At 43.9% G+C, this 25,889-nt stretch overlaps 7 protein-coding genes across 9 annotated transcripts in view; 3 read left to right on the forward strand and 4 right to left on the reverse strand.

The window, feature by feature from the left end:
- The window catches only part of LOC117579432 (collagen alpha-1(XVIII) chain), a 52,325-nt gene extending 49,502 nt beyond the window's left edge, over positions 1–2,823 (reverse strand). Inside the window, exons 1-2 of one of the 2 annotated variants that reach the window (XM_034265314.1) lie at positions 2,702–2,823; positions 2,147–2,406 (exon numbers count right to left, since the gene is read on the reverse strand). The gene's annotated coding sequence lies outside the window, so the exon portion shown is untranslated. The remainder of the gene's footprint in view (positions 1–2,146; positions 2,407–2,701) is intronic. The other variant, XM_034265315.1, reaches the window with a different exon arrangement.
- A 7,825-nt stretch (positions 2,824–10,648) lies between these two features.
- Positions 10,649–12,344, forward strand: LOC117579170 (differentially expressed in FDCP 8 homolog). The gene is made up of 2 exons (XM_034264933.1): positions 10,649–11,457; positions 11,523–12,344. Exons 1-2 carry the CDS (start codon positions 10,734–10,736, stop codon positions 12,242–12,244), a joined length of 1,446 nt encoding a protein of 481 aa, XP_034120824.1. The 5' UTR covers positions 10,649–10,733; the 3' UTR covers positions 12,245–12,344.
- On the reverse strand, positions 12,249–15,367 carry LOC117579169 (protein KRI1 homolog). Its single transcript, XM_034264932.1, has 5 exons — positions 15,315–15,367; positions 14,983–15,134; positions 13,422–14,923; positions 13,192–13,358; positions 12,249–13,134 (listed from the first exon to the last, which is right to left on the reverse strand). The coding sequence occupies exons 2-5, from the start codon at positions 15,098–15,100 to the stop codon at positions 12,360–12,362; spliced, it is 2,562 nt and encodes an 853-aa protein (XP_034120823.1). The 5' UTR covers positions 15,101–15,134; positions 15,315–15,367; the 3' UTR covers positions 12,249–12,359.
- A 230-nt stretch (positions 15,368–15,597) lies between these two features.
- LOC117579172 (autophagy protein 12-like) lies at positions 15,598–16,218 on the forward strand. Its single transcript, XM_034264935.1, has 3 exons — positions 15,598–15,747; positions 15,809–15,945; positions 16,013–16,218. Exons 1-3 carry the CDS (start codon positions 15,678–15,680, stop codon positions 16,133–16,135), a joined length of 330 nt encoding a protein of 109 aa, XP_034120826.1. The 5' UTR covers positions 15,598–15,677; the 3' UTR covers positions 16,136–16,218.
- Positions 16,201–17,170, reverse strand: LOC117579171 (NADH dehydrogenase [ubiquinone] 1 beta subcomplex subunit 5, mitochondrial). Its single transcript, XM_034264934.1, has 4 exons — positions 17,013–17,170; positions 16,690–16,919; positions 16,520–16,626; positions 16,201–16,455 (listed from the first exon to the last, which is right to left on the reverse strand). The coding sequence occupies exons 1-4, from the start codon at positions 17,095–17,097 to the stop codon at positions 16,317–16,319; spliced, it is 561 nt and encodes a 186-aa protein (XP_034120825.1). The 5' UTR covers positions 17,098–17,170; the 3' UTR covers positions 16,201–16,316.
- A 637-nt stretch (positions 17,171–17,807) lies between these two features.
- On the forward strand, positions 17,808–21,667 carry LOC117579168 (rho GTPase-activating protein 68F). 2 transcript variants are annotated; one of them, XM_034264930.1, is made up of 6 exons: positions 17,808–17,853; positions 18,737–18,876; positions 19,699–19,824; positions 19,902–19,937; positions 19,996–20,191; positions 20,264–21,667. In XM_034264930.1, exons 2-6 carry the CDS (start codon positions 18,840–18,842, stop codon positions 21,294–21,296), a joined length of 1,428 nt encoding a protein of 475 aa, XP_034120821.1. In that variant the 5' UTR covers positions 17,808–17,853; positions 18,737–18,839; the 3' UTR covers positions 21,297–21,667. The 2 variants fall into 2 exon arrangements, with proteins under 2 accessions (XP_034120821.1, XP_034120822.1); XM_034264931.1 differs by lacking the exon at positions 17,808–17,853 and adding an exon at positions 19,576–19,618 and having other exon boundaries at positions 18,743–18,876.
- A 628-nt stretch (positions 21,668–22,295) lies between these two features.
- Positions 22,296–24,403, reverse strand: LOC117579167 (eukaryotic translation initiation factor 3 subunit L). The gene is made up of 4 exons (XM_034264928.1): positions 24,246–24,403; positions 23,634–24,112; positions 22,602–23,574; positions 22,296–22,540 (listed from the first exon to the last, which is right to left on the reverse strand). The coding sequence occupies exons 1-4, from the start codon at positions 24,282–24,284 to the stop codon at positions 22,406–22,408; spliced, it is 1,626 nt and encodes a 541-aa protein (XP_034120819.1). The 5' UTR covers positions 24,285–24,403; the 3' UTR covers positions 22,296–22,405.
- Positions 24,404–25,889: the final 1,486 nt, after the last annotated feature.

Genomic DNA, 25,889 nt, shown 5'->3' on the forward strand with positions numbered 1-25,889 from the left:
CCTATACGCTGGGCCTATGGCAACACCAGGGCTCGCGCCTTTGCCTTCGCTACCACCCTACAGCGGCGTGCTGCTACTAATCTTTGTCTCATTCCCATTGTCTCATTGCAAATGTTTATGTGCATTACATCAAAGTACATTTGTTTTTCTGCCAGTTGCTTGTTGCTGCCACAAATTAGAGCCAGCACAGTGCCAGCAACAGTGGCAACAAAGGAGAACTTTCGACACTGTCAACAGTTACATACTTATGTGAGGCTCATGGTTAACAAATTTGAACTGATAAGGTTGTTGTTGTGGCACACACAATTTTTTGTTCTGTCAATTTAATGGCTGAAAAAGGGAGTGGTGGATGTATTACAATATAATTCAGTTAAAATAGTATTTCCTCCTTGTAAATCGATTGGGAGTCGACAACAATCTGAACGCAGGAGCAAGCAAGAAACCGATTCCAAGCGCTGTCTTCCAACCATTTTCGGGGACAGAACGAAGGTATTATGGGGATATTATGAAAGTGCACTTAAATAAAGTTTATGTAATCCTTTACTGAAACGTGTTCGTTCATTTTTCTTTTCCATTTATTTATGGAGTGAAAATCGGTATAAAATCGAGTGGAAAGCTTTTGCAGTAGGGATTATTTTTAACAATTCGAGAACACTGAGTCTAATTAAAAGTTCAATTAAAAATATGGACAATGGACAAAAGTGATATTTTCATTAATATTTTTTATCAAAAGAAAAGTTTGAGCAGTGCATGCAATACATTTATATATATCTGTCAAATGTATTTCTAACATTTCATTGTTAAAGTCGTTAAAATGGAAACTTTCAAATGTTGTTGGTTAATTCAGGTTTAGTCACTGTGCGTAATATATGTAAAAATTGTTTATTGCAATTTACAATTTCTAGCAGATCCATCAGTCTGTCTATACCTGAAGTGAATCAGTTGTAATCACAACTCAAGTTATGTCAATCTAAATCTAATGAAATGCCATTTGTATTCATGTCACAGACACCAAATCTATTCGCTGGAAAAGAATTTCAACAGCTTTAAGCTCACATCGAATATCCAAAGATTAAATGAACATAATATGCTTTTGACCCGCCTAAAATTATTTATAAGTCTACAAACTCGCAGGCGGGAAGTTGACTTGGTGCCCAGCCCCGCAGACAGCTTCAATTTCCGCTGCAGTGCGGTGCAGATCGCTCAATCGAAATGATACCGTGGAGAGATCATTAAAGTCAGCAGCTGTCGCCGGGACTGTCCTAATGCCAGTAAAATCTTGGCAACAACTCGGTAAACTCAGGCAGTACGAACATTAGGTGGGGGCTGCTGAAAACGTGGTACATGGAACATTACAGCCGGTCCTCAACAGGAAGTCCTAAGGCATCATTAGAATAGGCCAACAAAAAAAAAATATATATTTTTGATTGTTAAATGAGTCAGGCGAGAATGACTGAATACAATATGTACGAGGAATATTTGAGGAGTTTATCAAAACATTACAAGTACTACATTCTGACACCACTCCGAGTCAACATCTGGCTCTCATATTCATCAAGGGCATTCGCAAGTCGAATTCGATGATGTCGTCAGCAGCCAGCGGCAGCGTCAACGACTTCTTCGCATCTTTGGGTGTTTGGCTCTTAGATATACATATGTGCATATGTACACATGTACATACATAGATATCTACGCTTTTATGTAAAGTCATAGTCGTAGTCGTATCGTATTTATTAATGAGCTGCACAAATATGCATAGCTAATTTTCAGTTCATTGCCGCTGTTTTCTGCTTTGTTTGCCGGGTAGTACATTATACTCGTACTCGTATTTGGTTTGCCTTCGCCATGAATGAATGAAAGTGATATGGAAAACTGCGCGAACAGCTAAATGTTATTTAATAATCAAATAAAAGCAACGCCGAGTCAATTATCGCATTGTGGTCTGATGGGGTGGGCAGCGATTACCGCATACAAAATGGACATCCCCAGCATTTCCTCCACCATACAAATTTCGGGAATAAATCGACTTCAAGTGGGCTTTCAGAGCAATATGGCATTTGGATTTGATTGCATTTACGTGGCCAAACAATTCTCATCAAAGGTAATCGCTAAAAATAGTTGCTGGTCAGTTGGTGGGGAGACTTACCTATGAGTGGAGTTTAGGCTCGGCCTGTGCCTGTCTCAGCCTCTTCCTAGCTCTTGGGCAATGACAATGGATGTTTTCACGTACTCCCGGGCGATTTCCGGCGTGTCTACTGCTGCATAGTTTCGGGCGGCAGCTTCCGCTCTAGAAGGACACTTGACAATGCTCCGACACTTTTCTTTATTCCCAGCTCTTTTGTATTTGGAGCGGGTATTCCGTTCTCGTGTGGCGTATTCCGTATTCCGCTGTTAACATTCACTGCACTACACAAAATGGGCAACAGAGCAATGATTCAAAACACGAAATTTGGTGGGTTGGGGAAAGAAGATCAATACAAGCTAAGACTGAGTAAGGGGTGCACTGCGGTAGCCGTGGCATTGACATTGCTATTTCCAGAATGCCGACTTCAAGCCCATTGTCATTGTCCGGCAGCGGGACAAAGGCTGAATCCGTCACAAAGGGGCACAAAATGGAGCAATCTGAGGATCTCACACGCCACAGCAACCGCGGAACACCAATCGGGCAAATCCTTCCAGCCACACCGGCACTAGCACTCACACAAGACTCGAATTCGCGCGTTGTCGCTGGTGGAGCACGCTTCGAATCCGCTGGCACTGATTTCGCGTATGTTTCACCCTGCGGTGCTTGCGTTCCGTTCAGCAGACAAACTGAGACTGGCAGTGGCGCAAAAGCCTCACGCTGCTCCAGCGACGCCAACGACGACGACACGACGACAGCCAAGCAGCGAACCCCATTGTAGGCGGCGTCGGTGGAGTCGGCTGGCGCCTGTGACGCGACACTGCTACTGTTTTGGTGGCTGCTTGAATTGATGTTGATGTTGATGTTGCTGTTACTGCTGCTGAGGCATCGCCGAAGAGAGCCACAAAAGTTTAAATGCTCTTTTAATTGTTTTTTTGCGGAATTGAAAGTGAACTTCGATATCACTTTGATAAGGCGCACTTTGATCTGCTCTTCTTTTTCTTTTTACACAATGTAAATTTGCTGGCAGTCGTTTATTTCGTAGAATTCTCCAAATATTTATGTCTATAATTTAGTCCACGAAGAAAAATTGTTTATTCTGGTGCTATGGCTAAAAGATTTCGGAGAGAAATAACATTTTGATGTTACTATGGTTATGGTAAGCGTCTCCTAGTCTTGATGGCAGGTAGAGTACTCCGGATATTTTCTTATATATGAATGAATATTTAAAAGGTCTCGCTTCTTCTTCTAAGAGCACTACCACTGCACCAATCCACCTGGTGGACGCTTGGCTATTAATAGAACCAGCTGGAGACGTTTCAAACGAGCAACACTTTCGCTGCACTTGAGGAATGGGCCGGACAGAGGTGAAGACACCCCAGCAAATTGGTTCCCAGTTGGCTTTGCAGGCTTTCCAAAGTAGCACAGAAACAATAGGGAGTGACAAGGAGCAATTGGGACCAGGCTGGAGTCGCCGATAATAACATGTGCCTCTGGTCCCACACATGTGGCCTGGCAGGTTGTCGCTCTTAATTATTCATACACAATAAAACTAAGCATAATTTTCGAGTCGGTGGCTCTGGGGCAGGAACAGATGCGATGGAAGAAGCACAACTAACTTAACGCACGCCGCCTCATTCCGAATTCTATAAATAATTTGAAAAGCAGTTGATTCGAGCTGCCAAAGGCTGTGCTGCTGCCCCAGGGGTAGTGGGAGTCGGCTGTAGGAGTGGAAGCATGCGAGAAAAGCCGGAAAAATAGAAAACACATTCATACAAGTTGTTGTCTGGACAGTGAGAGAGCGGCAGAGAAAGAGAGAGAGTCAAAGAGCGAGACTCGGCAACGCTGACGACGGCGGCGACGCAAGCTGCGGAAGAGCAGCGCAGTAGCGGCACAGGCGGCGTATGCGTAATTTTGTGTGCCTTTTTGGAGGCATTGCCATTGCCAGCAAACTTTATTTTAAAGAGCCAGGCATTATCGAAATGCAATTGCTGTTTCAACGTATTGTCTCCTGTGGTCTCAGCCTCCGTGTGCAGCCGGAGCTCACTACTCTGCTCTGCTCCCTGCCCCACTGACTGCCACAAGAGTTGCTCGCTGTTTGCATGCCGGCTGCCCTGCCCCAAAGCCCGCCAATTGTTTATTCAAGCAGCATCGTCGCTCATGTTGCCCATGTGCACTTGGTGCCCCATCGACTCTCCACTCTCCATTCCCGGCCCACCCTTTATGCAACGCATGCCTGTGCATTCATTTGGTCTGCTGTGTGTTTGTCTGGCCGACAGACTGGTGATTTTTTTTCCGTCTAGGATGGAGCCATTCGCGTGGTACAGTTGTTATCGCCGGAGTTTGTTGGTATCGCCGGGGCTTAAACGGCTTTTGTGGCCGTGAATCAGCGACCAAACATGTAACCTGTTTAATGGTCAGAGGCCCTGCAACCGTCCCAAACGATTCTTTGGCCATTCCGCAATGCTTCACACGCCGCCAGCACAGACAGTTCAAGTAAACGCACTGTGCGCTCGCGAGTCTTGGTATTATATGCATAGATCTCTTTGCGTTATGTGGCGTTTTTTTGTATGCACACCTGTTGCACTCGGCCGAGTCACAGCGATAGAAATGTCAGCTGGACATTTTGGGGCAAACAAAAAACGCGAAAAATCGTTAAACAAAGTAGCCGCAAACTAACAACAGAAAGCGAACGCAAACTTGTTCCGTACGCCACTATTTGCATAAAAATTAAACCAAAAAAAAACAAAAGCATTCAGAAAGGCAGAGAGAGAGAGAGGGAGGGATCGGGTTTCAGATTTCTTAGCAAACAGCAATAAATAGAAACATTGCATATCATTTGAGCTGCTTTGTCTTTTCAATTATAGAGATCACTGCTCTGCGAGAATGAAGATGTGTGGATCGCCCAAAGGCGACGCCTTCGCCCATGGAGAGCCCTTTACTTTTGACTGGCTCGCAACCGGCGACACTTTTGTTGGTTTTATTGCCCTGGATAAACCTGATTCACAGTTCTCCAGAGGAGGAGACGTTACGATTTTGATGCCCGGATTAGCCGGGTTTATTTCTGTTTTCTAAGCACCGTTTATCGATCTCAAATAGCAGCTCTAAAATTATTGCACAACAATTCCATAATGAGTCGCAAAAGACAGCCCCTGATTAGCATTGAAACAAGTCGATTCGCCTCGAGTTTACTATTCTGAGACGATATTTCTATCATTTGAATTCCACACCAAGTTTTAACGAAAGATTTCATGTTAATTATGTATACATTTCGTAACTGCGTGCAGTATTATTTTGAAGATTTTATATTGATTTAAACTGATTAAGTGAAGGCTAAGGAAGAACAAAACTATGAATATTGAGATTATATGAAAAGGGATTATGTGTGGATTTGCCCATTGTCGCATCTAGGGCGATAACTTCTACAGCTTTTATATGAAGTTTATACTGGTTGGAATATGCCTATCTGAGTCAATTTGTGCTCGTCGTGGAGGGGGCCAAGTGTGAGAGGGGTCCGATGCAGTAGTCATATCTGGAGTGGATTGGGGTTCCTGGTTCGTAAAGGTTATCCTGCTGCTGGGCGATCTCCTGTTGGGCCTCCTTTAAAGGCCCTTAACCAGCAGTGGTACCAGCTCTTGCTGCTTTTACATTGGCAAATTAAGTTTTATTTATTTTTATACCCGGTACTCGAAGAGTAAATAGGGTATATTTTATTTGTGGGGAATAAAGGTTGTGCGTAACGCACAGAAGGAAACGTTTCCGACCCCATAGAGTATATATATTCTTGATCAGCATCAATAGCCGAGTCAATTGAGCCATGTCTGTCTGTCCGTCTGTCCGTCTTGTTTGTCTACAATTTTGAAGATAAGAAAAAACTAAAAACGCCGTTCCGTAGGGAATTGCCATATCTATCAGATCACCAAATTGGGATCCGATCGGATCATTATTATAGCCAGAATGAAGAAATTAATTTGCAGTAGCTAAACCCACCCTGTCCCGCAGCTCTTGTTGTTCTTTTCACATTCTCTCATTCACACTCTGCTTCTGCTTCACTCGGCCCCTGCCTCTACCGACTTTTAACCCACCCCGTCCCGTAGCTTATATTTGTTTTTTTTGTGTGCGGTCGCTGCCTCTGCCTCTGCAGCGAGTCTGCAGTATGTGGGTCTAGGGAAGGACGGCGAGCGTGTTGGTGTGAGAAGTGTTGTAGATGTAGATGACAGATGAAGAAAAAATTTAAAATTTGACAAAACACCGCTGAGGTGCAGAAGCACTATTGTCCCAATGACCAGCTTTGGTGGCTGTTTACGCCAAATTAGCGCAAAGGGCTTATACCCGGAGCAATTAGTATTTTGTATAAGTAAAATTAATTTGTAGCATTAAGATATTGAATTGTTGCATTTACGACATACTCACAGAAGTTTGTTGCTATAGAACATACATGTAATATGTGAATACGATAGAGAAAGAGGAAGAACATGCATTTAATAGGTGAATATCGAAATTGAAAAGAAGAAGAGATTAAATTGATTTGAATTCCGACTCGGTCGAACCAGCAGCAATTGGCTTTTTATTTCGAGATTTTGATTCCGAACTGGTTGCGAGGAGTTGCGGAAACAGTGGCCAAAGCTAATTTTTAAAAGTTAAAACCAAGACTCGGTTTTTAACGCTCTGTATTCGAAAAAGAGTGACCATCCAAGTTGCGTACCAGAAATTTTCATAGATGGCGCCACTTTCGAAAAATCTGCTGAGAAACCTAGCGGTCATTATTGCACAGAATGTGCAGGGAAAAAGTACCAATTGTATTGCTGTTTTAAATATCTTATAAATTGGAAAATACGATTAACTGATCCAATTTTTTTGAAGAATTTTATTTAGTAGGCTTTTTACTACGTGTTCTGTAATGTGAACGATATCTAGTGGTTGGCGATGTCTTCTACATCTAGATGTAGTCCTGAGTGCCGGGTATAAAAGTTGTGACGCGTAAGAAGCGTTTCACACGTCCCTTCTCGTTTTTTTTTGTTTCCTTTCATGTGTATCTATTTTATTGAAATCCGAGTAGAATCTGTCTGATAAAGATAAAGATAAAGATAAAGATAAACACTATCCCTCTCATCTGATCAAACCATCTGTGTGTCCAGACACAAAATCTGGCAAAAAACTTGAACTCTATTAAATGTTTGCGACATATTTAGGGATACTAGACCACTTTCCAAGTCAATGGAAATGTGCAGAGATCGTTATGATCCTAAAACCAAACAAAATAGAAACGGAATTGACATCATACCGTCCCATTAGTCTGTTGACAATTTTCTCGAAAGTGTTTGAAAAAATACTATTGAAGAGAATGTTACCAATTTTAGACGAACTTTCCATCATTCCTGAATACCAATTCGGATTCAGGAGGGGTCATGGGACCCCTGAGCAATGTCACAGGGTTATTAATGATATAGTTTCGGCATTTGAAAACAAAAAATACTGCACTGCTGCATTTCTTGATGTTCAACAAGCGTTCGATCGAGTCTGGCACAAAGGTTTGTTGTACAAGATAAAGAAATGGCTACCTGCTCCGTACTATTTATTAATGAAATCATATCTGGCTAAAAGATGCTTTTACGTGCAGCAGAAAACCGATAGTTCATCACTACTTCTCATCAACTCAGGCGTCCCACAAGGAAGCGTATTGGGACCAATTCTCTACACCCTATATACGGCCGACATGCCAGTTACAAACAACTGCACTGTTGCAACATATGCTGATGATACAGCCGTTTTAGCCACAAGCACATCTATAAATGAAGCTTCTGAACTCCTGCAGAGTGAGCTAAGCCTAATTGAAGACTGGTTCCTTCGATGGAAAATTAGAATAAACTCCCTGAAATCCGTCCAAATAACGTTTTCATTAAGACCAGGTAACTGCCCAAATGTTACACTTAACGGCTCACCAATTCCACAAAGTACCTGTGTGAAGTATCTCGGCTTGCATCTCGACCGCAGATTAACATGGAAAAACCACATTAAAGCAAAATGTCAACAACTTAGACTTAAAACACTAAAAATGTCCTGGCTGATAAGTCGAAAATCAGAAACCACTTTGGAAAACAAAATTCGCCTCTACAAATCCATACTGAAGCCTGTTTGGACCTACGCTATACAGCTTTGGGGAACTGCTAGCAACTCAAATATTGAGATACTTCAGCGTTACCAATCAAAAACTTTGCGACAAATTGTCAATGCTCCGTTTTACGTATCTAATGCAAACATCCACAAAGATCTGAATANTTTCTTGATGTTCAACAAGCGTTCGATCGAGTCTGGCACAAAGGTTTGTTGTACAAGATAAAGAAATGGCTACCTGCTCCGTACTATTTATTAATCAAATCATATCTGGCTAGAAGATGCTTTTACGTGCAGCAGAAAACCGATAGTTCATCACTACTTCTCATCAACTCAGGCGTCCCACAAGGAAGCGTATTGGGACCAATTCTCTACACCCTATATACGGCCGACATGCCAGTTACAAACAACTGCACTGTTGCAACATATGCTGATGATACAGCCGTTTTAGCCACAAGCACATCTATAAATGAAGCTTCTGAACTCCTGCAGAGTGAGCTAAGCCTAATTGAAGACTGGTTCCTTCGATGGAAAATTAGAATAAACTCCCTGAAATCCGTCCAAATAACGTTTTCATTAAGACCAGGTAACTGCCCAAATGTTACACTTAACGGCTCACCAATTCCACAAAGTACCTGTGTGAAGTATCTCGGCTTGCATCTCGACCGCAGATTAACATGGAAAAACCACATTAAAGCAAAATGTCAACAACTTAGACTTAAAACACTAAAAATGTCCTGGCTGATAAGTCGAAAATCAGAAACCACTTTGGAAAACAAAATTCGCCTCTACAAATCCATCCTGAAGCCTGTTTGGACCTACGCTATACAGCTTTGGGGAACTGCTAGCAACTCAAATATTGAGATACTTCAGCGTTACCAATCAAAAACTTTGCGACACATTGTCAATGCTCCGTTTTACGTATCTAATGCAAACATCCACAAAGATCTGAATATTCCAACCATTAAAGAAGAAATAAAGGAAACTAGTAAGAAATACATCGACAGACTCCACAACCACGAAAATAATTTAGCCTTAAGTCTATTAGACAATAGCCTAACAGTAAGAAGACTGAAAAGATACCACATTCTCGATATCCCTGATAGATAAATCCAACAAACTGAAAAGATGTTATATATAATAGCAGGGCTCATTGGAAAACTGCTATTTCTGTTAATTGAATATTAATTATACAATTTACTTATTGTTTAAAAACAGATTGTAAATATAAAGAGAGAGAAAAAAAAAAAAATATTTAGGGATGGCATGGCAAATTATAATCCTGTAGATCGGTACAAGAAGCAACTAAAGCATCATTAAAAGTCTACTTAAATTATAATGATATAATTCTTCAATTATATTGGCAGCTGCATAACATTACAATAAATACACGAGACACCCGGACTGACGTCATCAACACATTGCTCAGCAGCAGACAGTTTTTTAAAGTGAGGTGCGGCAATTGCTGACAAATTTGACCACTCAGTTTAATCAAAACAAGGCGAGGTTTGAATTGAAACCCCCAACTCAGAATCTTTCTAGAGTCAAATTTGTCGTTTCATTGTTCCTAGACCATTTTATATGTATCTCGTCTATAACAACAATTACCAAATGAGGAATTAGGTCCGCTGTGGTAGTTGCTGTGGACAGCGCCATTTGAGGCAGCTGAAGACGCTGGGATCGAGTGAATTCAGCTGGACATTTGCATTGGTATTAACGCCATTGGGTCCGGCACCAACATCAACACCGGCATTCCTTCCTCCAGCTCCTGCTGAGGTGCCACCTTCCACCGAACCATTGCTTGTTACTGCCGAAGCCGCCACCGCCAAAACCACAACCAGGATTTCCTGCAAATCAGCTTAGATCTTTTATGACCAAAAAGACGTTTTAAGTTTATAAATTGTACGAATTGCACGGTCACTCTGCGGAAAGCCTCAATGTAATTATCGATATCGATGTAAAATGTAATGGGAATGTAAGCACCGTGTGGCAGTCTTTATGCGTCATCTATTATCATTTTTCAGAAAGTCCCTGAATACTGGGAGCAGTTTATCATGATCTTGACTCATAGATGCCGCGTTGAAAAAGGGCAATTTTTTGGCGCCCCCAATTGGAGAATTTTATATTTAACATTTCTTGTAAAAAGCAACAGGAGGCGCTGCTCGTCTGGTTTTTTTAAATTTAAAACGAATAAAACAAACAATTATGTAAGGGTTAAAGACAGATGGCATTTGTAAATGTATGCATGTACATTGAATAGGACAGTTTGACAAAGGGTGGAGGAAGCCCATCTTGCCAGGACATGTGGAGGACCTTCTGATGCAATGCATCTGAATTGCATCTGACGTGATATTATCGACCACCATCGATAGTGTCCAATCATCGAAAGTACCGATAGTGCCATCGACAGTTCTCCACCACTAGCCTGTTTTACGCCTGCCCACCTACTTTGTTAATTCTGCATTGTTTGTTTGTTGTTTGTTGTTTTGGCCCCAAGATGAGCTCCTGGCGCGACAGTCTCACCAACATTCCAGGAACAGTGGCGAACTTTATAAACGAGAGCGCCAGCACGGCGTCCAGCTACTTGCACTCGCAGGGACCCACTCGTTCGCCCACGCCCACTGCAACAGTTGGATCTGTGTCTGAGGAGAGTGTCCCACAGGGGGAATACAAGGCGCTGCCCATACCAGCGTCGCTGGTGAAAGAGCAATGGCGCCTGATTTTCACGTCCGATGCCAACATCCAGGACTTGAATGCAGCCATCGCCCACTGTCGCGATCTGGTGCTGCTCAGTGAAGAGTGCAGCGAGGAGAGACGCTGGCTGGTCCGCCATTTAGTGGACCTCCGGTACTCGCTGCAGGAGCTAGAGGAGGCCCAGGCTCTGGCCTCGGATGTAGTTGTCATGAATGCCATCAAGGCCGTGGTGGGTCACCACTTTGTGCCGCATCACCCGCACGGCAGGAAGAATCGGCTTCAGGCCGCAGCCAAACGCTTCTACTGCGACCACTGCACAACGATAATCTGGAGTGTGGTGCAGGCCTCGTACATATGCAGCGACTGTGGGTACTTGGTGCACCAGAAGTGCATCGATAACGTCAAGAGGGTGTGTGCCCACGTCCTGGTGTCGGAACGACAGCACCCCATATCGGAGATATGCCCCGAAATAGGCCTGGCTGCCCAAAACTACAAGTGTGCCGAGTGCGGAACGCTGCTGAACTTAAGTAAGTGATTCTAACACGTTGGACAAAAGACACAAATTTATTTTAACTTCGCAAACATTTTTCAGAGAGCTCCTGGATTGAGCCACGGCTTTGCGACTACAGTGGCCTCTACTACTGCCCCTCGTGCAACTGGAACGACAATTGCTTCGTGCCTGCCCGCATAATCCACAACTGGGACTTCTCTCCCCGGAGAGTGTCTCGTGCGGCTCTGCAAGAGATTCGATTGTTCCTAGACAGAGCTCTCATACGCCTGGAGGAGGACAATCCCAAGCTGTTTGTGTTCGTCGAAAAACTGTGTGCCGTAAAGAAGCTGCGCCAAAATCTCGTTCACATGCGCCACTATCTGGCTGCCTGCAAGCTGGCCATGGAACATAAGCTGGTAGAGCAGCAGATGGCCGGCAGGCGCCACTTGGCCCAGTCCAATGATTTCTATTCGCTTAGTGACCTCTCTCAAGTGGAGTCCGGTGCATTGACGGAGTTCCTGCAGGGGGTCTTCAAGGCATTTGGAGACCATATTCGGTCCTGCGACATGTGCCTGGCCAAGGCGTACATTTGTGAGATTTGCAGTAACAACGAGGTCATATTCCCCTTCGACGACGGTTGCATCAAGTGTGAACAATGCAACTCCATTTACCACAGAGTATGCCTCACGCGCAAGAACATGATATGTCCAAAGTGTGTCCGAATCCAGGAGCGAAGGCTGCAGCTCGATCGACTGAAGAGCATGGAAGACGCCAAAGATGTGACTGAGGGTCATTCGGATGTGGTGGAGTTGTCGCTTGCATAGCTTGTGCCTGTTTCGAGTCTTTTATTATGTTAATATGTTATGTATGTACATAAAATGTAACTACTTCAAAATATATTACTAGTGCTATTATTGTAATCCTATTCCTGGCCTGGCCCTAGTTATCCTTTTTACCGTACTTTTCCCTTTTGTGGAACTTTCTGGGATTGATGCCATAGGCCTTCAGGCGATCGTCGGTTATTCCACTGGGATGTCCGCTGTCTGTCCTGCATTTCGCCTTAAAGTTGTTTGTCTTCTTTGCTGGGAATGGTCTGTCCCCCGCCTTCTGGTTTGATTTTTTAAATGGATTCGCCCCAGATGATGCTCTTGTCGCTTGCTCCTGTTTGCCTTGGGGAGGACTCGTCCCCGATGATCCATGGCCATCAGATAATGCACTAGGTGCTAACATCTGTTTGCCTTTGAATTTCCTGACTGCCGGCTGTGCCCGAGCATGGTTTGGCATAGGATTTTGTTTACTGTTAAATGGGTTATTTCCATTTGACTTGTCTGCTTTTAACTCAGTTGGACGCGGATTCTGTGCCGGCTTAGCGTTAGCCCCTGATTTGGGGAGCTTTTGATTTTTACCAACAGCGTTCTTTTTCTTCGTCTTGTTTTGCGGCTGCTGCTCTTCGACCCCGTTGGGTGTTTGATCCCCCGCTTCTTTGCTCTTTTTTGTGGCAGGCTCATCTTCCCTTTGGCTCTCCATTTGCTTTGCTTCATTATCACGATCCTGTACAATCTGTTCAGGATTCTCTGCAACAGCTGCTGCTGCCTTGCGTTTCAAACGTTTCCTCTTTGATTTGGACAGACCCTCAGTGGGGATTTGAGCAGCGGCTGGGGCAGCAGCAGCAGTTTGTGGACTCTTCTCCGATGGAGGATCCTCATCATCAGAACTGAAAATGATTCGCTTTAAGCTTTGAATTGTTGAAGGAATGAAGCCAGATGCTTACCCTTCCTCTCCATACAGACTCTTAAATATCTTTCGCTTGAGATCTTCGTTCTTGGCTTTCATTTTGTATAATCGTTGCTCCTTCTTCTCCACATGCTCTGGCCTGAACTGCACTGCCTTTTTGAGACTAGCCCACTGGTTTAGCTCCTTGTTCTTGGCGAGCAAGATCTGCAAGTATGCCGCTGGAACGTAAACACTGGGTACCAAATTAAACCTCTTATCTCTACTTACCTCTTCGATGGTCAGGCCGAAGTCGTTTGGCGTGGTCTCGACGTACTTGAAGCGGCACGGCTGGTCCCCGACTATGTCCTCGCAGTCCAGTTGATAGTACTCGTCGATATACTCGCCGTAGGTCTTCTCTTCTTCGGGGTTAAAGGCTGGCTTCTCCGCCTGAATCATCTCCATGAAACGATTGCGACGCCCTTTGCGACCCTTGCGACCGCGTGTGCTATCGATCAGCTCCTGCTGGAGCTGCTGCTTCGACGTTGATGGATCGTAGTCGCAGTCCATGTTGAAATCATCATCTTCACAGTGTTCGTCATCGTCATGATCCCTTGAACTCTGTTTCCTGGGGTCATAGTTGTCCCAGTCCTCCAGAGTCAATTCGTCAATGTCCGAAGGGCACTCTGGTTTCTCCTCTCCCTCATCAACGTTGTAGTACTCATCGTCAAACAACTCTTGCATGCGACGATCGTGTGCAGCAGGGTCAAAGTCCTCCTCCAGCTCGTCGTCCCTGAAACCCAGCTCATCGTTGCCAGTGACTGCTTTCAGCTTGCGAATTTTTTCCTCGATTTCCTTGCGCTTCATATCCTTGATCAGATCCAGTTCCTTCATTTTTTGCTGCTTCTCCTGCTCCTTTCGCTCCTTCACCTCCTTGCGCTTCTCCTTCCGCTTGTCGTCTGTCCGACGAATCGATTGCTCTACGGTGCGGGGATAGCGCTTGATAAACTCTGCATCTGGTTCCTCGAAACGGAAATTGTACTTTTGCTCAAACTCGGCCTGCTTCTCCAGTTCCTGCTCGTCCTCGGACAGCGGGGCATTGTCGCCCACAATCTCATCGTAGGTGGGTATCTTCGATTCATCTGTGTTGGCGTACCCCTTGCTGAGAATATAGTCCCTGAGGAAGCACTCGCCCTGTGTCAGCTTGTTGCTGCTCCAGTATTCCTTCAGGGGTTCCAGCTGCTCTTTGACATTCTGTTCAATCTCTGTCTGTTGGCCAGCAAGCCAGTTGGCGAAATCCGCCTCCTCTGCATCCGCTTGCTCCTTGGTCTTGGTGCGTTTCTTGAATATGCCACCGAACTCCTCATCTTCCCCGATGTCCTCCTGGTTCATTACCTTGCTGAACTCTGCCTTCAAGCGTCGCTCTTCCTCCACTGCAGTGGGTGACTTCGCCCGCTCAAACTCCTCCTCCTCTTTCTGCTGTTGCTCGTCATCGGAGCTCTCGAACTTGCCATTGTGCTCGAGGATAACCTTCCGTTCGTAGTCCTTCAATGTGACCGGTTTGGCTTTGTTGGACCTTTTTCTTTTGGTTTGCTCGTCTTTGTTATCCTCGTCTTCGGAGGACTCGTTGAAAAAGCGCGTCTCCTTGTCGTATATTCGTGGATCTTTGCTCTTCAGAGAAGAGAGTGTCTTGAAGAAGTCTTGATCAAACTGGGGATTCACCTCATCCTCTTCCGAAGATTCGCTGTCACTGTCGAACTCGGACTCGGAGACATCCAGGCCGCGATCTTTATCTGTAATAATAAAATCGTTAACGCTTAAGGTTCAGCGGAGAAAGTGGTAACTTATGTACATTTCTGAAGCAGTTCCTTCTTGCGCAGAATGTTGTATGTCTTGGCATAGTCCTGGTTGGTCGTTAGCTGCAGGTCGTCGCCCTCGTCGTCTGACCCACCAAATAGTCTGCCACTCATAGTTATACGCTTGTTTTGCGGTTTTTTAAGTAAAATATTATTTTTTTTTTTTTGAGGTTTTAAGTTACCGCTCTACCCTTAGGTAGAGGGGAATTATTTGGCCACCCGCCTTTCAAGGGGGAAATCGCCACGTCGTAATATGTAACTTGGTTACAGCTTTGCTCCAATACTTACCTGGCGTAGAGGTTTAGAATGATTTTATTTTATTTGTAAAATATTAATAAATATAAACTCCACACGTGTTTCTTGTCCGTTGGCGTAGCAGATGTTTTTATTATCGTTATCAGCTAGAGATGACAAACACATACTGTGATTTTCAAGTCGCTCTACCACATGGAACAACTATGATGCATCTGAGAGTGCATACGTTGGGAACATGTTTCACCAAATTGAGTAAATTAAGTCATATATTAGGTATTCTTATTTATAAGTTGTTTATTCTACTTAAAGTGATAGTCGCTTTTATCGATACTGTCATCGATATCTAGTCACAGGTTTTATTTATTAATTCTATTTATTTTGCAATTTCAGTCCATATTCCCAAAAAAAAGCAAACTGTTAACAACATTTTATTCCAATGGCTGACTCGCAGGAGAACCTGGCGAGCACATCAACTACCAACGCCACCGATAAAGAAGCTGCAAAGAGTAAGAAAACAACGCCGGATCCACTTTAGTTTGTTTAATTGTTTCTATTAATTTTGGTCAGTATGTGTTTTGTTAAACGCTACTGGTAATGTGCCGATCATTAAGAAGCGCACCTGGACCGTGGACCCCAACAAGACAGTCAGCTGGATTCAAAAGTTTATACACAAATACCTCAAGCTGGACGCCACTGAGCAAATTGTATGTACAACCACCGGCGTAAACATTTATTTTCTTGATAAACACAACCATTGTCTATATTTTCCAGTTCCTTTATGTCAATCAGACGTTTGCACCTGCTCCGGATCAGATAATCAAGAACCTGTACGACTGCCACGGTACAAATGGCAAGCTGGTGCTCTACTACTGCAAGAATCAGGCGTGGGGCTAAATCGATACGCACTCGACTTTGCTCAGTCTTAAGTATTTATTAAACTATTATACTGTTTATAATAATTAGGGTGCGTAAAATGATGTTGCAAATTCAACACTTTATTTCCCCAACTTGAGGCCTATACATTTCATTTACTAGACGTCCGACCAAATGTCGATATAGCCAGCCAGAAACTGGCCTAATCGCCCCGCAGAGCTTCCAGCTCATCAGCAGCCTCCTTGGATATTCTGTGATACTTGGCTACCGTCGGACGATAGTAGTACGACTGGTAATCATTTCGCTCCGACATCTTGCGACGAACCTCTTCCTCAAGTTTTCTGAAAATGCAAGGTCCCAGTCACGATAGAACGACAAGAGCTAGTTGTCAAAAGCATATATTACCGGATTTGAGCCTTTTCGTTTTCCTCAAACAAGTTGTGCAAGGCTTTTTCGTATTCCTGCTGCTGCGAGCTGTAAATGTACCGGGAAATAAACCGGGAGATTGGGTGCTGTAGGAATGGAGAAAGTTTAGCGAGTTCTGTGGCAATGCTTCGACTGTTACGGTGTCCTACCTTCTCGTACTCCCAGTACTTGGGCACGTAACCCTCGGGTATCTCTGCCAACTGAGCGGGCCCGACGAAGATGTTCGAGCAGAGCACCAACGCTGTGATCGGCACGACGCCAAGCATTACGTAAAAGTGAATCAGATCCTTGAACTTGTCCCATTGGAAGCGCGATGGCTTTACTGTCATGTGGTGGTGTCCATGATCACCACCCATCCGGCGCAGCTGTTGCTGCAGCGCTACAAAGGTGGGAGAGATCTATAGTTCTTGTTGCGTAATGTGGAGTAATGTGTTTACGGCAGTAAGCCGACTGATCTAAGTAGTACACTCACCATTTCGGCAAGCCGGAGCTTGGAGAACGGCGCGGTAGTTGGCGAATTGCGCAGCTGGCGACAGCAATCGGCTCCAACCGACCATTTTAATGATTTTTTTGTAAATTTAATAAATTGGAGCTGGTTTCAGAGTGACCAAAATACCGTCTGACTCTAAAAGGTATACCCCAACATACCAACGATTTAAAAAAAAATACTATATTGAACACCGATATACCATATATTATGAGTGATGGTGCGATATGCGTTTTATGGAAGATATGTATTCTCCAATTTCATATGAATACTTGCAATTCTATACCATGATTTGCAAGGGCGTGTATATAGGAAATATCCTATATATCCTAATTTTCTGAGCCGATTGTATTTACAACGTCGAGACTCAAACCCGGATCGTTGCCATGGACTATGTATCGGTGATCAAGTTGTCCTTGTGAATGCGCCCATCGCGTTTTATAATTTTGTTATTGATCCTTTTAGCTTGCACATTATTTTGCAATCAATCCAATAAATAAAGTCTGAAATCCTTCCAAACTTGTGGACAATTGATTAATCAATAGGTTTAAATTATCTTTTGGGGGTGAGCGTCCTTCACTAACCAAATAGTATAATACCATTTGGTTAGTGGTCCTATCCTGCAAGCGAACATCGAAATTGAGGAATAAGATTTCAAACATGTACACATCAGTATATTTAAAATGAAAAGGTATATTTTGGTATATTTGCGAGGGTCATGCGGTATATTTTATCGATAGGTCCGCGGTCACACTGATGTATTCATCGACAAAAACAACTTTTTGCAATACAAAAATTAACGAAGTTTTTTTTTAATTGATAAAAGGTAAATTTGCAAGCGTTTCTGACTCACATATGCAGATCAGGGGAAAATTGCAGTTCTTTTAACTAAAGCAAATACGTTGTACGTTTTTGCATTGCCAAACAACCAGGCAGAATTGATAGTGTAGTCTACCGTCTAGCCGAGACCCGCCTGTCGTCACCGAGTTGCTGATAAAAAAAGTACATTTACAAAGAAGTAAATATTGTTAAAAGGTGACAAACACGAATGCGCAGTTCGTTGGAAAAAGTATTGCTTATATCAGTGCGGCGATTTCACGAGTGTGTGTTGAGGAACACGACATATTCCCTGTATGTATGTGCGGCAGTGCAGGAGCGGATCAAAAGCCCAAACCAGACGCTGGAAAAGTGCATTAAATACCAATGATTTCATTCGTTAAAATTAAAAAACCTATTTTGTGCAAAGCGATAAGCTTCGCCCCACTTCGCTCTCTGTGTTATCTTTCGTATAAGACCATCGCCCTGCCTTTAATTTCTACCAGCACTGTATGTATACTCTGCGGTGGGGCGTAGGCGGTTTGGCCCCATAGGCCCACACTGCCTGCAAATCCCCACCACCATTTCGCCATAAACTCTTGTCGTGTCCATATAAAAGAACAAGAAACAATACATTGCCGTTCGATGGCAATCCATCGCTCGTTTGAAATGAATGAATTAATGTGAATCAGCGCACGGCACTCTATCTCCACATCCCTCTACGGCTGTGCCGATAGCGACAGCGACGGCGCGCGACAGCCAAGAAACTACATGGCTTGATGTGACGTCACCGTTAGACTCCCTACTAATATGTACAGCACACAGCTTGCAGCGCTTGAAACGACAGTTGGCCCACGACCGATTATGGCTAATTTATTCTCACTATATTCCAGGTGTGCTGTATTTTCTACATGCCAATTCGATAGCGCGACTGAGACGTCCTGCGTCATTGCATCGCAACGAAAATCCACACTCTGTACACCTGTCCGTCTCACAATGGACAACCATTCGCGTTTCACATCTAGATTACCAGGTAAGAGCGCTTCCATTTCGATATGTGTAGAAGCGTATTTCAAATTTCGATCTTTCATTTCTGTTTCTGCTTAGCTTAGCCGCTTAGCCAATAAGTTCGCTGTGAAACAATAACCCCCAAAAGATCAAAAATATCTGTAATCTGTAATTTAATGCTTGGGAATTGTTTCGTGGTGAGGCGCCGCTTGTTTTGTGTGTTTTATTAATGTAACCGTAGCCAAGTGGGAGACCCGTCTAAGATCTAACTAACAACTAAACTAATTTAATGCCGCAAACCGCCCCGCCTGCCCTGCATTCTTTGTTTTTGGTATCAAGTTGAGCTACTAACCCAATTTAATGCTGTAAAACCTCACTCACTGTACCTATACATAACTACATACCACACTATACTCCATTATGAATCCTGAGTTTTGTACGTTATGTCGCTAGCTGTGTTTGTTGCCAATGTTTGTTTGAGGTTTGTCTGCGTGTATGTGTAGCCTTAGTTCTCTCTACGTACAATAATTCTTTTGACTGTCTCTGTTCCATAACATAAACAATAAGCAATACGTACAACAGGCAACTGTTGTACCGCAACCCTTACTAATCCCAAGATTCCCAAGTTATGTACGAAAGTAACTCATCAATTACAAATTTCTCTGATCTGATCCATGTCTATTCACTTACTCAAACTCAATCCGAACTAAACTTGTTGCCTCAGGCCGTCAAAATACTTAAGTGAAAAGTGAAAAGCATTACTACTTGTAAGACTACGTTTTGGAATATCTGTCCACTGCAACGGAAACCTACGAGATTAATAAACGACTTCTCTCGCACCCACAAGGTCCTGCCATTAATTCGATCGTTGAGAACTCGGACGAGCCGCAGCCTAGTCTCTCGGATCTGCACGACTTCGAGCCGAAGCTAGAGTTCGATGACACAGAGCTCCTGAGCCCGGCTACTCTAGAGAGTAAGCATTTCAGTGTCCTAAAGTTGTGTTAAAGTAACAGCTGCTAATTAAACAATTCATTTATCACCCCTCCCTAGAAGATGTTATGGTCGGAGATTTTGTCCTGGCCGATGGTAAGTGTGGGACTCAATGAATGGTTTCTTGAATGACTCTTTTGATTCTACCCTACAGATCCAGAACTTGAACACGAGGAGGATGTGAACCCTCTGGAGGACGATTTTGAAGATCAACTGAGGGAGCAGTCGGAGCAATTTCAAGCACCCAAAAACAAATGCGACTTTCTGGGCACCGACAAGCAGGGTCGGCACGTCTTTGGCATTTACGCATCGCGGTTTCCCGAGAAGTCGCAGCTGGAGGGATTCGTACGGTATGTGTGCAACATCAATGCCCTCTGAACATCTTATCTGACATTATCTGATCGTACCTTCTATTATGCCAGTCAAGTCATCAAGGAGATCGAACCATTTGTGGAGAACGACTACATACTCGTTTATTTCCACCAAGGGCTTAAGGAGGACAACAAACCGTCGGCGCAGTTCCTGTGGAACTCGTACAAGGAGCTGGATCGAAACTTTCGTAAAAACCTGAAGACTCTGTATGTGGTGCATCCGACGTGGTTCATTCGGGTCATCTGGAACTTCTTCAGCCCCTTCATCAGCGACAAGTTCCGCAAGAAGCTAGTTTACATCTCCAGCCTGGATGAGCTGCGCCAGGCTCTTGGCTTGAACAAGCTGAAGCTGCCCGATAACATTTGCGATTTTGACGACAAGCTGAACCCCAGCCGGAAGTCAGCCGCACCCTCATCTTATCTAACAAGCAGCGTAAATGCATCCAGGCAGCAGCAGCACAAAATGGCGCCGACGATGCAATTTGGGGTGCCCCTGAAGCATATTGTTGTGAACAGTCCCTGCCTCAATTCCATTCCCCCGATAGTGCGCAAGTGCGTGGACTCTCTGTCGATTACGGGCGTGATTGATACGGAGGGGATCTTCAGGCGATCGGGCAACCATGCCGAGATCATGGCCCTCAAGGAGCGCGTCAACCGCGGCGAGGACGTGGACCTCAAGTGTGTGAATGTCCATGTGATTGCAGGCCTGCTGAAGAGTTTCCTGCGCGATCTCTCAGAGCCGCTGCTCACATTCGAACTGTACGAGGATGTGACCAAGTTCCTGGAATGGCCCAAGGAGGAGCGCTCCCGGAATGTTACCCAACTAATACGTGAAAAACTGCCCGAAGAGAACTATGAGCTTTTCAAGTATATTGTCGAGTTCCTCGTGCGCGTGATGGACTGCGAAGATCTCAACAAGATGACCTCGTCCAACCTGGCCATCGTGTTCGGCCCAAACTTCTTGTGGTCCCGCAGCACCAGCACTTCCCTGGAGGAAATCGCACCCATCAATGCATTTGTCGACTTTGTCCTACAGAATCACAAAGATATATATTTGATCGATATCAATCAGCACGCCCTGTGAGTGTGTCCGTGTCCCGGCGATCCCATAAACAAGCTACCCGTAATTTGTAAATTGTTTGATTTTAATGTTAGTTTTAAGAAAAACCCCAGCCTACAGCCGGCAGAGTCCGCTTAGCACGAGGGCATACCTTGTACGGTGTATAAAGAGTGTATCTTAATCCTAAGTTCAATTTTTAAACTGTTTGTAAATGTGTGAAAACTGCTTGTAGCCATCCCGACTCAACCCAACTGCACCACACTCCCCCAAATTATAATTATTTAACTCTCACGAAAAGCTTAGTACGTTGATTTACCAAAGAAACTTGCAAGAGAGAAATTTGAGATGTTGTATTTACCTACAATAAACACGCACATTCCCATTGCCCTAAGAAAAACGAAAACGAATACGAATACAGGCTACTGCTAAGGGTCGATGAATGCGAAATGCTACGTGCACCAATGTCCATGTACGTGGAATTGTGGAAAACTCAAAGTACGTAATACTTGTAGATTTTTGAATTTCCCTATGGTCATACATACAAATTTTATATAATAACGTATTGTTAAAAACTAAAAATAAAGTCAAATGTTAAAACCCTAATCCGACATTCAAAGTCCTCTTACTTTGGTTAGACGCGCAAAGCAGATCTCGATTATCTCTCTCTTAATTCTACTGTAGAGAAATTGGGAAATCATTAATAGCAAGAGAGGTAAGGAGCCACGACTGATAGTTAGGTTCTAATCTCAATTATAGCACTCAGTTAACCCTCTTTTAAAATGATCTATTATCTATATCTATAATGATTCTAACGTATAATATAGATATATGTAAACTCCATCTGCCAAAAATTGTAGATGCCAGAGATTCTCGCACATTCAGATTAAAACAATCTTGATTTGGTTCCCCCTCGGAAGTAAGCGCGAAGTAAAACCGCCTTATATCTCTCCTATTGATGCTGATCATTCTACACGACTGTAATATACTTCTATACTCTTAATGAACGATTATAAAAACGTTAAATATTAGGACCTTTCCTGCGGAAGTGGATACTCGCTGGCATTCTTTTATTGGTATCATCAGAGCGAATCGGTCCAGTTTTGGAATTTTTAATATATAGTGAACTGTTAGGTTTAAATGTTGATGTTCTTCAGTTTGCGATTAAGGTCGTTGAACTTGAGGATTTTGCGCACAAAGAAGTCGCCATAGCGATGGGAGACCTTGGTGTCGGCTATGTGAATCATGTCGTCGTCGATGTAGAAATCGAGCTGGAAAGAACGCATTAAAACATTAATTGGAGCAAACTGATTGATCTTTTGACAAACTTACCTCAGAGCCGGACTTAAATGTGCCTTCCAGACCACTGGGCCCCTTGCTCCAAACCAAATTACGCATTTTGTGCTTGAAGCAGAGCAGGCGGATCAATAGCTTGGACACATCGTCGTCGTTGGCATTGGGGTCGATGAAGGAGGCCAGCTTGGCCAGCGGCAATGTGGTGTAGAGCTTCAGATAGGAGCGCGTGGTGGGCAAATCTTTCTGCTGGCGCACCTCATCCATAAACACCAGCAATTGATGCTCCATAGGGTCCTTTACGTAGTCCTCCATGGGCGCATCGGCTGCTGGGGGGCAGGGGCTGACAAAGCGTGGGCACGCAAACACAAAGAAAGACTTAAAGACCTCCAGGTCGCCACACTGCATCTTGAACATGGCGTCGTGGTAGTTCTTTTCACGCAGAACCTGCTGAATGGACTCGTCGATGCACTGCGGATGCAGGACCAGGCAAATGGCCAGCAAGTGGTACATCTGCTCGGCCTGTTTGTTGATCTGATCGTTCTGATAGGAACGCGTGCTATACAACTGCTTGGTGCGCTGGATGTACAGCAAGATGTCGGAGAAGGTGCGTATGGCATCGGCATAGCGGCGCATCATCATGTAGGCAAAGCCCACGTAATATGAAGTCGATATCTGACAGGCTGGGATGTGCGAGTAGGCAGATTTCTTGTGGATCTCAATGGGCTCCAGCACCTTGATGGCCTGGTAGTAGTCACCCAGCAGGGAGTGCACGCGCAGAAGGCCGACCAACGAGAAGTAGCCCAGCATCTTATAGAAGGAGAGCTTGCCAAAGTCTCCGGACACCGTATTCGGATCAATGCCCCCGGAAATCGCCTCCAGCTGCTTCTTAATGTTGGAGATATCCACCAGAGAGTGCAAGACATTCAAAATGCATAGAATGCTCCACACATTGCTGTGGTTCACGCACAGCTGCTGAATCTCCTCCTGCGATTTGTCCGTAAGCCGAGCACTGCAATGAATATTTATTTACATGTATTAAATGGGATGGGCGAAGTGAACATGTCTTACCGGTATTGGGCAAAGTTCTGGAACTGATACACAAACTCGTCAACGAGCTCCCACAGCCAAATGTCGGGCAGCTCCAGCATGACGGGGTTCGGCGCCGAAATGATTAGATTAAAGAAGTCGCAATAGTTGAAAAACGAGTTGATGCGCTGATCCAGCTTTGGGCCACCAGGAATGCGGGCGTGGATGTGACGGTAGTACAACTCCTTGTATAGGATCATGAACACCTTATCGCTCTCCACCAGTGCCCCGACCTCCTGCTCCTCTGGCCAAGATGATTTGTCAAAGTGATGGTCACTAATCTGCGGAAATGTGTTCTCGTACATATTCTGTATGTCATAGAGATTTCCCTCCTTGACGGCCTGGCAAAAGTTCATCAAGAAGTACTTGACATTATCCGGCATACGGGTGGCGTAGTAATTGCGCTCGTACTCCATGTCCAGTGCGGGATCGCCGGTGTGGGCGAAATCATCATAAAAGTCCTGCAAATTAATTATTTTCATCAATCAATGCACTTTACAATACTATCTGGGGTAAAAGTTGGGTTATGTTATCGCCAGAGCCAAAGCTATTTAGCGCGCTGCACTGTTGTCGCGCCAGACTTCTGGAACTTACTCCGTTGTTGGAAAACTCTTCACCACCGTATTTCGACATTATATATTCTGCTGTTCTACACAAAATCCACAAGAACGAACGGTTTTTTGTCAACACGCCAACAATTTGGCGAAAAGAAAGAGTGTGACCGATTCAATTTACCGTCAGACCCTCCAAAATATACCAAAGTTACTATCTAATTTAAAACAAATTTGACAAACTATCGATAGGCTGAATGTGGCATAGATATTTATCGACAATGTTGAAATTTAAATATTTTCCTGTGATTTCCTGTGGGCTTTTAGAAGGCCAAGACCATGCTTCATTAAGCTGTTGAGATGGCTACCATAAGAAATGTATCATATTGTCTCATTCTATCTACTTCCTACGGTGTATTTGAGTCGGAGAAGGTGCTTATGGCATCGGCATAGCGGCGCATCATCATGTAGGCAAAGCCCACGTAATATGAAGTCGATATCTGACAGGCTGGTTTGTGCGAGTAGGCAGATTTCTTGTGGATCTCAATGGGCTCCAGCACCTCCAGCACCGCCAGCACGACCAAATAGGGTGGTTTTTGTGCATAGTTAGAGTACAAAAAATGTATAAAATTTTTCGAAGAATATGCACACTTTAATGTTTTCCCCAAACCAGACCATTTTCTACTTCATTACTACGAACTGGTGCCACAGACAATAGCTACCCTTGGAGGTGATGCAGAACTCATCACAAACTGTTAACGCATTCTCCAACAACAGCATCAACCAACAGTGACTGGAAATACCATGTGGAGGGTATACTCCAGGCAGAGAAAAAGCAGAGGCTGCTTAATAAGCGAGAATAAGAGCTATGAGAAGAAACCTATCGTAACCGGCATCGCCATGACGTCATTTACAAGGATTTAAACAAATCATTGGCATGTATGGTATATATCCGTTCATCCGGGAGAGCGACTGGCATGAACGAATTTCCCTGCCCGTTTAGACACAGGAGAGAATATCCCTGACCGTTTAAAAACAAATTGAGAAATGGCTCCCGAATAACGATTTTTAAATAACAGCAATTGAAATTTACCTTGAGCTACTATATGGCTACCTGTGGTTGACGTCTACCTTCCTAAAGAAAACCCTTCCTTCAGATGATTAGTTAGACGATAAAGATGATATTTCGATAATATTGGAGTATATCCAATCCCTAAAACTGATTCTATCCATACAAAATTTGATTTTTTTTTTTCTCTGTTGCGAGCTAAAACATTTTCAATGTTATAAGTCATCCAAAATGTAATATTTTACTTATGTATTTACATACTGAAAAGATTTACCGAACAAGAGTCAATACTCTGAAATCCACCTACAAAAACCATGAAAAACCATGCAGTTTCTTTACCAATATAAAAAATTATCAATAGTCAAAATCCTAATCTAAGAAACAAATTGATGTGATTTCGGCAAAGCTTACCGGGCACGAGCCTCCGCTGCAAGGTCACAGGCGTTGGGCCTCCTGCACTTTATCCCATGCCTGACTCTCTAGCAGCTTCTTGGCGATCTATAATCATATCTGTAATTAATGTGATGATAAATCTCTAAATTTTACTTATCACTTTTTTACCTATGTTGTACATATGTATGTATGTACATCTTTCTAGATATCGGTTGTTTCCATCTT

The sequence above is a fragment of the Drosophila guanche genome, unplaced genomic scaffold (genome assembly GCF_900245975.1).
Source record: "Drosophila guanche unplaced genomic scaffold, DGUA_6, whole genome shotgun sequence".
Taxonomy (NCBI): domain Eukaryota; kingdom Metazoa; phylum Arthropoda; class Insecta; order Diptera; family Drosophilidae; genus Drosophila; species Drosophila guanche.